At 40.8% G+C, this 15,167-nt stretch overlaps 1 protein-coding gene across 1 annotated transcript; it reads left to right on the top strand.

Moving 5' to 3' along the window:
• The first annotated feature begins 3,371 nt into the window (after window positions 1-3,371).
• LOC118410110 (radial spoke head 10 homolog B-like) lies at window positions 3,372-13,910 on the top strand. Its single transcript, XM_035811620.1, has 20 exons — window positions 3,372-3,559; window positions 3,993-4,072; window positions 4,229-4,304; window positions 4,514-4,582; window positions 4,974-5,147; window positions 5,587-5,793; window positions 6,039-6,215; window positions 6,635-6,779; window positions 7,285-7,406; window positions 7,691-7,883; window positions 8,346-8,466; window positions 8,879-8,961; window positions 9,315-9,463; window positions 9,935-10,042; window positions 10,367-10,540; window positions 10,970-11,089; window positions 11,275-11,356; window positions 12,123-12,263; window positions 12,848-13,058; window positions 13,318-13,910. Exons 1-20 carry the CDS (start codon window positions 3,407-3,409, stop codon window positions 13,493-13,495), a joined length of 2,763 nt encoding a protein of 920 aa, XP_035667513.1. The 5' UTR covers window positions 3,372-3,406; the 3' UTR covers window positions 13,496-13,910.
• The last annotated feature ends 1,257 nt before the right edge of the window (window positions 13,911-15,167 follow it).

Here is a 15,167-nt window from a genome sequence, read left to right as displayed (position 1 = left end):
GAAGACGCGATAGTAAACAATGACTTAGACTTGCCGATACAGAGGAACGAAATAAAGCTAGCGATCTCAAACCTCAAGAACGGTAAAGCCTCGGGCAGAGACTTGGTTCTCAATGAAATGCTCAAATGCTCCCCTCACATCCTCATTGAGCCACTTACCAAATTATTCAACTTGTTCCTGTCGTCTGGTTATTTTCCCCAGGAGTGGTGTAATAGCCACATTGTCGCCCTACATAAGGGCGGGGCAAAAGATGACCCCAATAACTATAGAGGGATATCAGTAACCAGCTGTTTGGCCAAGCTATTTACATCTATTCTAAACTCTCGCCTCACCAATTTCCTAGATGAAAATAAACTTATATCTCCCAATCAAGCTGGCTTTAGAAGCAAATTCAGAACGAGCGATAACCTGTTCATTATTGATACACTTTTAAGCAAATATCTTACAGATAATAAACGTCTTTATTCGTGTTTTGTTGACTTTAAAAAAGCCTTCGATTCCGTTTGGAGAGAGGGTCTCCGTTATAAATTGTTAGAGTCAGGAGTGGGCGGTAATTTCTATAAGCTTATTAAATATATGTACTCAAAACCCCTGACATGCGTCAAAACATCGTCTGGTTTAACGCCATCATTTGCAACCGAGAAGGGTGTCAGGCAAGGCTGTAACCTTAGCCCTACACTCTTTAACCTGTTCATAAACGACCTTGTACATGTACTTGATACTACTGAATGCTCACCACCCTCCCTACATAACCTGTTTGTATCATGCCTCTTATACGCAGATGATGTTGTTATTTTTTCTGAGTCCGATAAAGGACTTCAAATTGCCCTGAATAAATTGAGCGACTTTTGTACGAAATGGAAATTACAAGTCAATTTAAAGAAAACAAAAGTCATTATCTTCAACAAATCTGGCCGATCATTCCCAAAACAAACATTCTCTTTTGGGCAAGACACAGTTGACATAGTCCAGTCCTACTGCTACTTGGGCTTGAATATTACTGCATCAGGCAGTTTCTCTCTTGCACAAAAACAGCTCTCACTCAGAGCACGAAAGGCCATGTTCAGTCTCAAATCGCTACTCCGTTCGTCTGTCTCTCCGAAGTGCCTACTAAGAATATTCGACACTTGTATTAAACCAATACTTCTGTATGGATGTGAAATCTGGGGTAAAGACCCTATAAATGACACCTCACCTATTGAAAATTCCCATAACCGCTTCTGCAAGAATGTACTTGGTGTGCACAGGAACAGTAGTAATGTAGCAGCCAGAGCAGAACTAGGAAGGTTCCCACTAGATTTAGATATATCCCTGCGCACTGTAAAATTCTGGACACACTTAACACAACTAGACTCCGATACACACCCGCTGCAAGTTGATGCTCTCCGATTACAACATGCATCTCTGACAAATAGTCGTCGACGGACAGTATTACAGCGAGTTAAGGAGATCTTCGATCACTGTGGCTACTCATACTTATTATATGGTGATAGCACTAACTATGATCCTCAACATATATGCAATCTATTAAGGACAAGGTTTTCAGATATGTATATTCAAACTTTCTTCCATAATCTGTCTGCCGATACTGGCAAGCTTAGATTTTACAGAAAATTTAAAACCGAATATTGTATAGAGAAATATCTCGAACTTTGTGACTTTGAGCAGCGTTCAGCTACCAGTAAGATTAGAATTAGTGCCCACCCCCTGGAAGTAGAAAAGGGGAGATATATGAAGCTACCTGTGTCCGAGAGGATTTGTAAATATTGCCCCTCAAATGCTGTGGAAGACGAGAGTCATTTTATCACTAATTGTTCTTTTTATGATGATATAAGAAACCAACTATTTATGAGTGTATCCAAAATACACGCTTACTTTCCAACTATTCCTGACAATGAAAAATCAATCCTACTATTAAAATCAAAGAACCCACACATTATAAAAGAAGTGGGTAAATTCGTCTTCCACTGCCTAAAGAGAAGAAGTCTAACCCAACAAAACCAGTATAATGTACACTAGCATAGCATAGTCATAGAATGTAGTTCCTAGCACCTTTGTATTTTACCTTATTTTACATGTTGTTTGTACCTGCAATTAGCCCTCGGGCAAGAACTTGCAATAAACATATCATCATTAAAACTGTACCCAACTTGACTGCACAGTCTGTGGAAGTTCTGTATCTGGTCGATCTTTGTTCCGAATGCCCGGTCAGCTAAACGATCGGACATTGCCATGGCGTGTCCTCATGTGAACATGGTAATGACCTTTAGAATGTTACTAAATTTGGCTCGGAGGAAAAGTACGAAGTACGAAGGTTGCTTTCGAGCACAGATTTTACTGAGCATGGCACTTTGGACTAATGCGTGTAGCCTTTTACAGCTTAAAATTACGTAAATGATATTTGGTGAGAAACTTCTTAAATATGGCACTCGGATCATAATTACCCTCAGAGTGGGATTTCACGCTTCGTTGAAAATTTTTAAAAAATCTTGGGATTTATACCAAAGTTCTTAAGATTTTGTGTTAAATCTTGAGATGTCTTGACTTGAACTTGAGATGTTTTGACTAGATGTTGAGATGTTTTGACTCAATCTTGAGATCTTTTAGAAGAATCTTCGCAAAAATCTCAAGATGTTTTGAAAGTTGCCATGTCTTGAAAGTCACATGCCTTGATATGTCTGTAAAAAATCTTGAAATCATTTAAAAGAATCTTGAGACTTTCTGAAAGATCTTAAGATTGCTATGAAAAATCTCAAGATCGTTTCGAAAAATTTCAAGATTGTCTCGAAAGTTCTCAAGATTGTCTTGAAAGATCTCAAGTTTGTCTTGAAAGATCTCAAGTTTGTCTCGAAAATCTTGAGATTTACCACAAAATCTCGAAATTTTTCCATTTTTTTATGAGGCGTGAACGCCTGGGCCATTATAATCCGCTGTGTGTGGCGTCGGGCGTGGCGTAACTGGTAGAGCGTTCGGCTCGGAATCTAGAGGTTCTGAGTTCGATCCCCGCCATGCCCCCGACGTTGTGCCCTTGGGAAAGGCACTTTACACGACTTTCCTCACTTCACCCAGGTGTAAAAATGGGTACCGTGTATGTGGCACTGTTGATATAAGTTACAAAACTTGAGTGCAGTGTCACATTGTCCTTGTCTGTCCAAAAGCAAATAGAAAAAAAAATAGAAAAAAATCCGCTGTGTAACAGAGAAGTTTTTTCTCTCAAAATATCAGATATGCTAAGCTGTAAATGGTCAAAAGTATTAAGTCCAAAGTGCTGTGCTCACTCCAATAATGATCTACTCGCTGTTGTGTTGCCGCTTCTTACATACCGCAGTACTGAATATTATTGCTAGAGGGCGCTAATACACAGTCACCCCATCGTTGCCTAGCGACTGTATACCCCGAATTCAAGATGGCGAAGGGAGACAAGAAAAAGAAAGACTCTGCCAAAAAGGAGGCGAAATCAGAGCCACCTCCCACCGAAACACCAAGTGCAGAAGAAAAGAAAGAGGAAGATGTCCCAACAGAAAATGCAGAGGAGACGGCTACAGAAACAGAGACTAAGGTTTGGGGTTGTTTGGCGATGCTAGGCAACGTCGTACTATACTGTATGACTCGGGTTGGGAGGGGGGTGTTTGATATGACACGGACAAGTTGGAAATATTCAGGCCAACAGCGACTTACATTTAGTCGAAAACTGACATAGAGCAACTCAGTTACTTGATGCATGTATTTCTTAGCATGTCAAACATTAAAGAGACCCCATGAGAGACTTGGAGCTACATTTATGCATAGGATTCTACGCTAGGAGACAAATGTTTTGTAAACTAAATATTTGTTGCATGCTTCTTCGGAATAAGTTAGTTTATGCTACACTCAATTGCAAGTTGCAGAGAGTTCGTGGGACGAAATCAGATATTGTGAACTTGGAAATTACTTCTTACTTTAAGTCACATGCAGTATAAGGTTTATTACTCGTTGATCTTTGTATATTGTAGGTTGAGGACCCACTACCCAGGGAGCCCACCCCTGAACCTGACTATGATGAACCCACCCTCACAGACCTCATTGTTGAGGCGTAAGTATTTATTTATTTATTTAGTACTTGTGTCTGAATGAAAATGTCTACATTTTGCTAGTTTCAATGAAGTTATGACAAATGTACAAGTTATTTTATATCTACATACTGCCTTCATGTATATCTGACCCTGACTATCATCTCTTTGTGTCTCAGGTTTGAAGGTGAAAAGTTGCGAGGTCTGTATGAGGGAGACGGGGTGGCCAAGTTTGCAGGAGAGCACGTGTATGAGGCAAGTTTTGAAAAAAAGACAACATTTATATTCATGTATTTTGACAAACCTATTCAATACAATCCTACATTTTTGCCATTAGCAAGAAGCAGAAAGAAGCTGAATGTTTGTGCTAAACTAGATCCATAATACTTTTACGTGTAGTGTCTTTGTTGTTTGGTTGTGCACAAATGTACATTAAAGCTCTTTATTCATTCATTGTCCTGTAGGGCCAGTTCACAGAAGGTCTGATGCATGGCAGAGGGCGGTACACCTGGGCAGATGGCATCGTATACGAGGTAAAGGAACCAGACACACCAAGTCATACTCCAGCAAGGATGTTGGGAAGGACAAAAATTTCACAAAAAAAATCTGTGTATCACTCCAGAGGGTTGGAGTTTTCAAAACTTCCTGGGATAGCAAGTTTTGCAAGTGGCCTCCAGTTCTTATATCCCCAGCACCCCCAAAACACAAGTAGGAACAAAAATTTAAAGTTGGAAACAGCTGACTCTAATGAAGATTTCATGGCATATAACAAATCATCAGTTACAAAGTATGCTTCTGTTGTTTAGAATTGAGCTGAAACAGTTCAGGTTAAAGATATTTTTATATGTTGTCATATTTTCACAAAGAAGTTACATAGTTATGCATAGTAATTCCCTGCTGATGTTGTGAATATTTCCTTTGTAGGGTGACTTCTATATGAACTCGGTGACAGGTACAGGCATGTACAGGTGGAAGGATGGCAGTACGTATGAGGGAGAGGTGTACGAGGGTCTGCGCCACGGACAGGGAACCTTCAAGTGTTCCACCAAACCCTGCTGGTACTCGGGACAGTGGCACATGGGCAGGAGACATGGGCATGTGAGTGTTGAGTGCTTTTCAACCAAGGCAATCAGAGATAGTAGACTTTACCCATCTGCAGAACATACAGAAGCTCCACTGCTTCATCTTGCAGAACATATGAAAATTGCAGGTTTTGCTGTAGCTGCTCAGTGTACATTTGAACCATTTGATTCTGAATCAAGTTAAACTGTAATTTGCAAGACAAGAAATTGGACAAAATATGACAAAGACTGGAGAATTCTGCAGAATTCGAAGATCAGTCAAATATTTGGGCAAGAACAATTTCTTGTGTTGGAAATTATAGTTTAGCTTTATTCAGAATGACCCTACCACACAACACAGATGAACTTTCAAGTTAAGAAACATTTAACATTTCTGAGACTGAATTATTCTTAAAAAATCGATACATTTATGAGTTTGAATTGTCTTTAAAACATTTGATACCATATTACCCCAGGGAGTGATGTACTACAGCGAGGACGGCGCCTCGTTCTACGAGGGTGACTGGGTCCAGGGGATCAAGCAGGGCTGGGGCAGGCGGGTCTACAAGTCCGGGAACGTGTTCGAGGGGCAGTGGATGAACAACCAGCGCCACGGACAGGGGACCATGATCTGGCACTCCCTCAACCAGAGATACGAGGGGACGTGGGAGAATGGAGTCATCGTAAGTTCACTTTAAACTATGTGCATTTCTTTTAACAAGTATATCTTGGACTGGCAAAGATTTTGAAAGTGCAGTGTTTCAGTAAGATTATTAAAATTTGATGCTGCAGTTATTTTTATACCAACTTAAGACACGCCAATGGGTAATCAGGTTGGTAATGCTATAGATATGGAAAATTCTACAATCATATATTGGACATCAAAATACTTTGATAAAACATATTGATTACATGGATTTTCTTCCAGCATGGTTTTGGGACCCACACCTGGTTCTTGAAGCGCGTTCCTGGCTCCCAGTATCCCATGCGGAATGAGTACACAGGGGAGTTTGTGAACGGGGTGAGACATGGCCGAGGGAAGTTCCTGTTCGCTGGAGGTGCTGTGTATGACGGGGAATGGGAGGACAACAAGAAATATGGTTGGGTGAGTAACTGTTGTGGTGCAGACCTTTACAGAATGTTAAGCAAGACTCAGGGTAGTCAAGAAAGACTGTAAGATATGTGATCTGTATGGAAAAATTCTAACCTGCTGCATGTTTTCAATAAAATGTTTTTAAGGACAGAGAAATTAAAAAAAAGAAAATTGTAATGTTAGTAATGCAGTTATATCGTAGATAATCCTCGTTTAATCGTAGACAACCCTTGTTTAATCTTACTGCTGCCCCATCAGAAAAGATTTTAGCATAAGCTACTTTTTTTATTCTAAATGTCGTAAAATAAGTATAATTATCTTCTTACATGCGATAGTTTTGTAACAGTGACCGAATGACCAACTTTTTGTTTAATTCACTGACTTTCTTTAATATGACATACCAATTCCTGTTCTCTCACCTATGTTCACAGGGAGTCTTCACCTTTAAGAACGGCAGGATATTTGAGGGTCAGTTTGAGAATGACCACATGCTTGACCACCCAACCTTCAGTATGGACGGTACCACCACCCCTGACCTGACTGGCATACGCACCAGGACCCCACCTGGCTACCAAGGTGAGTCATTTGTACCGTTACTAGAAACTTAACAAAGGAACCTGCACCAGCCTCCAGCCTACAGATTCAGACCAAACCATCCATGAAATATCACCATATATCTATAACTTATCAGGTAATGTGGTAGTGTAAATCTTTTATGCTCTTTTCTTTAATGCTCTTGGTAGCTTTAATTTCATGTTTTGTTTTCAGTGATTTCTGCATTACAAATTTATAGACTTTGAAATGTTCATGGTGGTTTTATTCTTACAGTTTTTGCAGTGATTTCTCCACAGTGACTCCTACTTAGTAGCATTACATCACAAACATGTGTTTCTAGTGTACTGCAGAATTGTTTCAACTGCAATTTAAAACACCACAGAAACGTCCTTTTGGATTGGAAATAAGAATGAATTAATTTTCTGCATGTTTAACTGAAAATTAGCATTTTGAGATTCTTAAAGGGGGATGACATATCCCACTGCCATACAATGTTTGTAATGATAACATGTCACCTGTTCCACAGAGGAGCTGATGTCTGTGAAGAGTGCTGAGAGTAAGAACACGCTGGGCCCCAGCCTGGCGCTCAACATCAGACACCTGCTGGACGAGTTTCCTGAGGTCGACAGGGACGAGGAACAAAACCAGGTAAAAACTGCATGAAACACTGTGAATAGGGTTACAATTCTAAACAAAAAGATTTAAGGAACAGGAAAGAGGAAGGATGGCATCAAAAACATATCAGATTGTTCTGTTGAATTCCATGAATTCCAATAAAAAAGTAATTTCTTTTTTCCAGCACATGAGTCCAGTATAGAATGGTGAGTCCATTCTGTACAGGAAAAAATTTGCTCCTTTTCCATCATGTTATCTACCAACACAGAATGATGAACCTTTCATGCTGACAAAACCTGTCCTTTCCCTACCTCCAGGTGTTCTGTGTGGTCCTGCGGCACATCAGCCACCTGAAGCGCGTGTACACGTTCTACGCCAGCCTGGGTCAGGAGGAGGTGTCCGACCATGACAACACCTACATCATGTCCAAGCTGCAGTTCTGGAGGCTCCTCAAGGACTGCAAGTGTCACGAGAAGGGCGTCACTCTGGCCGAGATGGACCGCATGATTGGTGTGTGAAGTAACATTAAAGAACCCAACACACATATCGAGAAGGATGCCGGTGTGCATAACCAAATTCTTAGAGACATCACAGGCTCATGCCTTCTCTTCCACTATCTTAATGACCAATGGCCAGTAATGATTTGTGAGGGGACAGATGATTTCAAATTGGTAATCCGTCTGTCCACAATATTACATTGCATCTACTGGGATAGTTACCATCCGCTTGCTTTAATTTACATTTGTTGATTCCCCTCCTTTATATCATTCATGAATTAGGACTGATGCTTTATTGAATTTCTGTCTCCTAGAAGCTCCACTGTATCATTTTGACGAACGTTCTTTATTCCTGCTGGTCTTAAGAACTCTTGTGTTGTCTGATTGCCTGCAACTGCTCATCCACAAGGGTTAATGATTTAGGAGTAAATAACTGCTTCACTCTATTTGGTGTTGAATCTTTGTTGTGTTTTAGCCCGAGGGAAGTCTCCAGAGGAGATCCACACTCCGTACGAGCAGATGTTACTGAGAGAGTACCTGGATCACCTGGTCACCATTAGCTACCATCTGTACCAGGATGAACTCACCGAGGACGAGTCAGTCATTTTTAACAACTGGGTTGGGAACATGTAGAACATGTAGCACAATTGTGAAATATTTATAGTAGTTTTCATGTTCACAGAATTTGCAGATCTCTTACTTTTCACTTCTTAAATAGCTGTTGTTCCAGTTGTCCCTACTGAAAAAGTAAGTCTATGTAAACTGTACACTGTTTTTTCAACGACCATCTGTTTTGTCCAATGTCATACTGACTGCTTGTCACATTGTTAAGCATTGTCAAGTTTTGTTGGTTCATGTGCAATAAAACTTTCCAATGTGTCAAATTATTGTGATTTATTATACATCGTTGAAATGGATGAAGCAACACAAGTTATAATTACTTTGTCTCTAATCTGACCAACATAGAGGTGACAGATTTACATGACATTGTACATCTTGCTACCCCAGAATGGCGACAGGGAGGATCCTGGCCACCTGTTTCTCCAAACTGATCCAGAACAACATCTTACAATATGCAGGTTCCGTGGCAGGTATGACAGTTTTCCTCACCCAATCTGTCCAATGTTTGCATCATTACTCAAAGTTAAACTCTTTTGAATCCTCAATAAAAGATATTCTTTAATTCAATCATACTTGGATAGATGTTTGCCACTTAATTGCTGTTTGGGTGCCAGATTATAGAATGATTTAGGACTGAACACAGCACTTAAATTTAAACTAATGCTTCTACTTTTTCTAGCGTTTTACACCTTAATCTCACATATCTGATACTTTATTTAAAACTCTCATGTTACACAACAGATCATAGCTACCCCCAGAAGAGATCTTCTCACTCGGAAGTTGAAAATGAAATGTATTGATATGCATTCTGTTTTCTTTCCAGGTAACTTCCTATATGAGCCCAGGAGGGCGGTAAACGCCCTGGGTTACATGGAGAAGTGCTGGGAGATCTACAAGCTTCAGTGTAGACAGAGGAGACATCTGCCGCATGAGCCCTCCATGAAGATGAGACAGTTCCTGTGGATGATGATGGTGAGAGAGACAGGGAGGGAGATGTGAATAGATAGATGAGTTGACACTTCCTTGGACTTCAGAAACTGCTTACATCACAGCGGGATTATGTCATTTCCATCACCTTTTAATAGATTTGAACTTGTCAAATGTGTTTGTATGTGTTACATGTCAGCGCAAAAATCAACCTCAGAAAGCACCTGACAGAAATAACTAATTCCTGTGTTTTAAGCAGTCTTTGTGATCTGCAAAAGGGTCAAGTCAACTTTTTGGAGAGAATGCTTGTGTTAGAAGGCAGAAAATCCACTATGGCTGTTAGGTAGATGGATGGAGGAACTGAATAATTTTGACATCTCTGGCAAAGACAGGAAAAAGAAGGAGTCAAGGAGAAGTCAGTGGCTGAGATATAGAATTTCTGGGTTTCACAAGGTATTTGTATAGAGTACGGTACATAGCACGGATGCTGATGTAACCTTCTCCTGCTCTTCTCAGGATTACAAGTTGCTGAATGAGACCCTGACATCAGGACAGGTGCTGCGTATCCTGTCTACAGACGACCCCAAAGTGTCAGACGGGGAAGATTGTAACCTGGAGTTGGAGGTATATAGTACATATATGTGAGAGAAAAGCAACCTCTTACAGCAGAGAACTACGGACAAACTGTCCCTTCAAATAACACACTGTCTTGTATAGATCAAGTTTATCTTGCATAATTCTTTGATATTTGTAGGGATAGGGGTGGTAAAATACAAAAAGTAACAATATTGTAAAAGATGTCCAATATGTTAAAAGTGTTTTCTGACATTATTTTGACAGTGACATTACTGGTACTGCTTGCATTTACTATTTAGAGATAATCAATCCCATCCCAATCTGATATCTATGTCACCATCAGACTACTCACATCTTCTTCAACGTTTTCAGATGACGTTCCTGGAGTTTTTTGAAGGCCTGATTGGCTGTGCTGTGAAGTACGTGACAGAGGACGTCCTGAAGAACCCAAGTCCGCAGGCAAGCGAGGCGGGGTCCCAGGGGGGAGACATGGACGAGTCTATCGCCAGCCCAGCCTCAGCCATGTTACACTCCAGAGCCAGCCAGGTCAGGGTGAACTTTGCCTCAACATACTGAATAACAAGTACTTACTGATAGGTTTATCTCCGAGAAATAATATAGGAAAGCAAGTACATTGTTCAAGTTTGCATGAAGATATCCAACTCTCTACGGGATTTCAAACAGGAGCCTGCAATACTTTCTTTTTATAATATAATCATAATATAATCATAAACTTTTCAAGTGCCAAGAGTGCCACTCTTGAAGTGCCAAGCTTGTATAATAAAATTATTATGATAAACTCTTGGAACTTTCAAGAGTTTAACATGTTCATGCACATCAAGAACAAATTTTTTTTCAGTTAAGCATCTCAGGCCTATAATTATAGTAAATATGATATTTGACACTTCTCTAGAATTCTTTCTCTCATGCTTTTCTTATGTAATAATCTACTAAACTTGAACTCTTTTTTTACAGATGTCTGCCCGTGGTCGTGAGAACGAGTCGCCAGAGTCAGCCTCCCCAGACCTAGGCTCCCCCATGGCCAGGGCCTCCACTGTCGACATCAAGCATGACCAGTCGCGCAAGACTCTGGATGTACGGCCAACTCTTCTCGTTTCATTTCTAACATGATATTTCCTTTTAAAAAGTTTTTCTTCTGAGTGAGTGAATAATGGAGGATGCATTTTCTGAGTGCCTGTTTGAATGGGTTATTAGATACAACATCATCTGTAATTAATCCAATGAATCTTATTCATCTTACTCTCCCTATTTCATGACAGACTCAGCCATCAGGTGTGCTGAGCAGCTCTCACACAGACCTGAACCCTGTTAGCAGTGTGGTTACACAGAAGGTCACCTCAGGTCAGTTACCGTTGCCTCTTATAGATATACAACAGTGTTCTCAAATGTGTTGCATCTGCAGCAATTATAGATATTGGATCAAGTCAGTTATTTGATATACCGGATATATCATTTTAGTCTTGACAGTGATTTCTGACACTTCCCACTCTGATTTTGAGTTTGCCTTATCTAAGTCTAATGATGAAACATAAAACACAACAACATTCAGTGTCATTGACTGGTGATGCAATTCAGGATTGTTGGCAACATTACCTCACATACCCTGGTAGTGTTAAAAAGAACTTTACTATATGAGTAACTGCCAACTTAATGAAATTGTTTTAATATGGATGCCTAGCAGGGCTCGAAATTCATTTTTGGGAATAGGTGCACTGGTGCACCCAACCTAGAAAATTGGGTGCACCAAAATATTTTTGGGTGCACCACATAAAATAAAGTAGAATATCAGAATAACCTAATTGCAAACCTACTAAATTAGTAATTTGAACGGAGCTCTTTGGAAATCAGAAGTACTATGACAGTCATTTTATTATCTTTCTAACACATAGATGTCAAGAATATGGTGTTTACTTAGTATACTGACATCTTAAGATACATAAGCCTATGAAAATATTTGGGTGCACCTGTGCACCCACAGAAAAAAAAAATTGGGTGCACAGCTCCAATTTTGGGTGCACCTGGGTGCACAAAACCCTAGTATTTTGAGCCCTGCATACCTAGTATGCAGTATCATAGCTAACTTTCCTCCCTATGTCTGTTTGTGTAGAGCACAGTCCTGACCACCTGAAGAAGAGTTCGTCGGTGACAGTACCTCTGGAGGAGGACATGTCCGGCCTGGAGCAGCACAGGATCTCCATGGTCTCCATGGGACCCAGCGGGGAGACGCTCGAGGAGGTGCCTGATGAAGGTATCAGCCAATCACAGCTCTCCTGTCACTCGACTTAACCAATTAAACAGGGAATACAGATGACTCATCCAGAATACAGTTTACTCTCTACAACTGGATAAAAACAGAGATTTATTTCCGGACATTTCGAGTGACATCCATCACTCTTCTTCAGCATCACTTGAATGAACTGGCAGAAACAATTCAATACAAGTACATCTAAGTAGAAAAACCAGTTGAACATGCATGACCGTATGCAACTACACATGTATATCAGCTATCGTGTCTGGTTTCTATGCAGCTTAAAGGTGTCATTGCATTGTGGCTAACAAGCTGAACTGCTTGATGCAAATCTTGCAACTAACCGGTAGCAAAGATAATATACACTCTGGTGTCATGGCTGTAGGCAGCATCTTGTTAAATCATGGTATGGAATAGAATCAAATCTGCTGTCCTGTAAGAAAATAGGCCTATTATGAATCCCATCAACACTTTTTTGATGTAATCATCTTGTCTGAACTGGTGTGTAATGGCTTCAAAAGTTACAACCAGCCAATCAGCATCCTTCCTCAGTTTAAAACATCCAACCATCTTGTTGCTTGCAGAAGAGCTTGAGGAGGACGAGGAGGTGATGGACGAGTCTGATCGACAGTTCAACTTCTGGACCAATCAGATCCACCTCTTCTTCATCCGGCGCCTGTTCCCGGCCTACGAGCACATGGAGATGCTGAAGGAGGAGACGGTACGGGACCGCATCCGGGCTGCCGAGGAGGCCAGGCTGGCTGCCATCAAGGCCGAGGAGGATGCCAGGGCGAGGTAGGAGGGTTTTTTCTTTGACATGGAAGAATAGAAAGGTTGCTTGCAATAGTTTTTGGAGTGTCTGTTGTCTGTAGAAGTAGTTTCCCTATTTGCAATAACTTTGATGATAGCATTACCGGGTAGACGGGCATTATGGCCATGACTTGGCTGGCAGAAACAAGCTGTTTTAATGGTTAAACAGGTAACAACAAAACACTAGTACCAATATGTAATATCTATAAAGGTTGCAATTTTTCTTCAATTTTATTTTCTGCAGAGCCCAGGCAGCAGAAGAAGAAGCCTTGAGGAAAGCGCAGGAGGAGCTGGAGCGACCCAAGACGTCAGAGACTGACGTCACTGCTAAAGAAGAGGATGAGGTTGCCACCACTGTCACCTCCAAACCATCCAAGTCCCCACCAAAGGAAGACAGACCATCCAGAAAGAGCAGAAAATGATGTTTGACCTGTTCACATGTGACAACATTGTACATACTGATTTTTATGTCTCAAAGTAGAGAAATTCACCTTGGTTAGGGGAGTGTACTACACTTTTATATGGGAAGTATTCACAAGAATTGTTGTGTTCTTACAAATGAGTTTGGTTGGGTTGCCATGAGAATTATGAAAAAGAATGTTTAAATTACATCTGTCTCATATGTTGTACAGAAGCAGAAGCAAGCACTTTTGTTTTGTTAAACCAATGGCAGTCCTTGGTGAAACAAAGACATATAATGTTAGAATATATAACTATGTATATAATGTACAGACTTTGATGCTGTTTATACAGGTTTGAAAGATCAAGCCCCAATGTAGTACCATTGTATTTGCTGGCAGAATTCTTCTACAATAAACAAATATTGCAAGCATTCAATAGTGATATCTCATTATTAGACAGATTTTCAATGTTACACTATGTTGTCCCAAATCCTTTTGAAATAAAAAGAATGTTACAAAATGAAATATTTACTGATCAAAAAGGACGTTCATGAGGAATTCATATTAAAGTTGACCAAACCTGTCACTTCTAACTCCACCCTTATTGGGAGATGCAGGATGATGAAACTCCGAAATCAGTGTAATGATGGGATCTTACCCGTCTCTTGTCATGTTTATTATGGCCGCTAGGGAGCTCTCGTGATCCGCACGTATACGCGTAATATTTCCAGCTCAAGTTTCCTTTGTTCATGGACAATTACTAGTCTGAAGGTATCTATCGGTTAAAGAGTGCTTCGGCAATTTTTGAGGACATTACAGGCCTCTCCTATCACTTAATGACAAATAGAACATGACTGTTGGAAAGAGACAACCTCGAAACAGGAGGCGCACGCGCGCTTTGCTCCAACTTGTCTGGAGAAGACAACGCGACGCCATCAGAATAACCTGTGTGATAGCGGAACTACCTACACTTGGCATATAGATAAGGAGGAGACATGCCAATGGTTGTGGTGGTGCCAGGACCACGCGTTCCGTGAGATGATTTGTCAGACCTCGCGCGTCTTTCTTGGCACTGTTCCGTTTATCAATGGCGTCAGTATCAATGTTATCGCATTTCTAGTTTTAGGGTTTCGGGCCCCACGAAAGTTGTGTGCGTACACCAGTATGAATTCTCGACTGTGAGAAAAGGCAAACTGTATAGTTGACAGTATTTATAATCTCTGCAATCAGATGCATTGTGCCTTCTTGCACTTCTTTTCGTGGCAGTTGGGGGCTAAGCAAGGAGGCTATGTTGATCCTTGGCCCAAGGGATGTAGGTGAAACCAAGGAGTGATTTTTAACCTCCTTGGTGAAACCAAATAGAAACGCGCATCGCCGCGGGAAAACTGTCGCTAACCTCAAGGACGCACGAGGGGCTGTTCTAACTTGGTATTTTCGGAGCAGTTCAAGTTAAGGTAGTGACGGTATGGCGTGCTCAGTACCAAACGTGACGCGTCAAAGCACTTTCGTCGGATTGAGAAAATCACGCCTATTAAAAACTTTTTCAAAGTGCTTCATTGTCGGGTGTTGTTATGGAAAGTGAGTTTCTATTGACAGACCTTGACACACGGACTTACAATGTCAGGGCCGTAGCGTAGGCCCCAAGGCATCTGACGATAACCCTTTTTTTAGCAACAAAACTAAGCTCAACAAA

The sequence above is a fragment of the Branchiostoma floridae genome, chromosome 2 (assembly GCF_000003815.2).
Source record: "Branchiostoma floridae strain S238N-H82 chromosome 2, Bfl_VNyyK, whole genome shotgun sequence".
In the NCBI taxonomy this organism is placed as follows: domain Eukaryota; kingdom Metazoa; phylum Chordata; class Leptocardii; order Amphioxiformes; family Branchiostomatidae; genus Branchiostoma; species Branchiostoma floridae.
The sequence above is the reverse complement of the archived record's forward strand: the minus strand, read 5'-3'. Positions and strand labels throughout refer to the sequence as shown.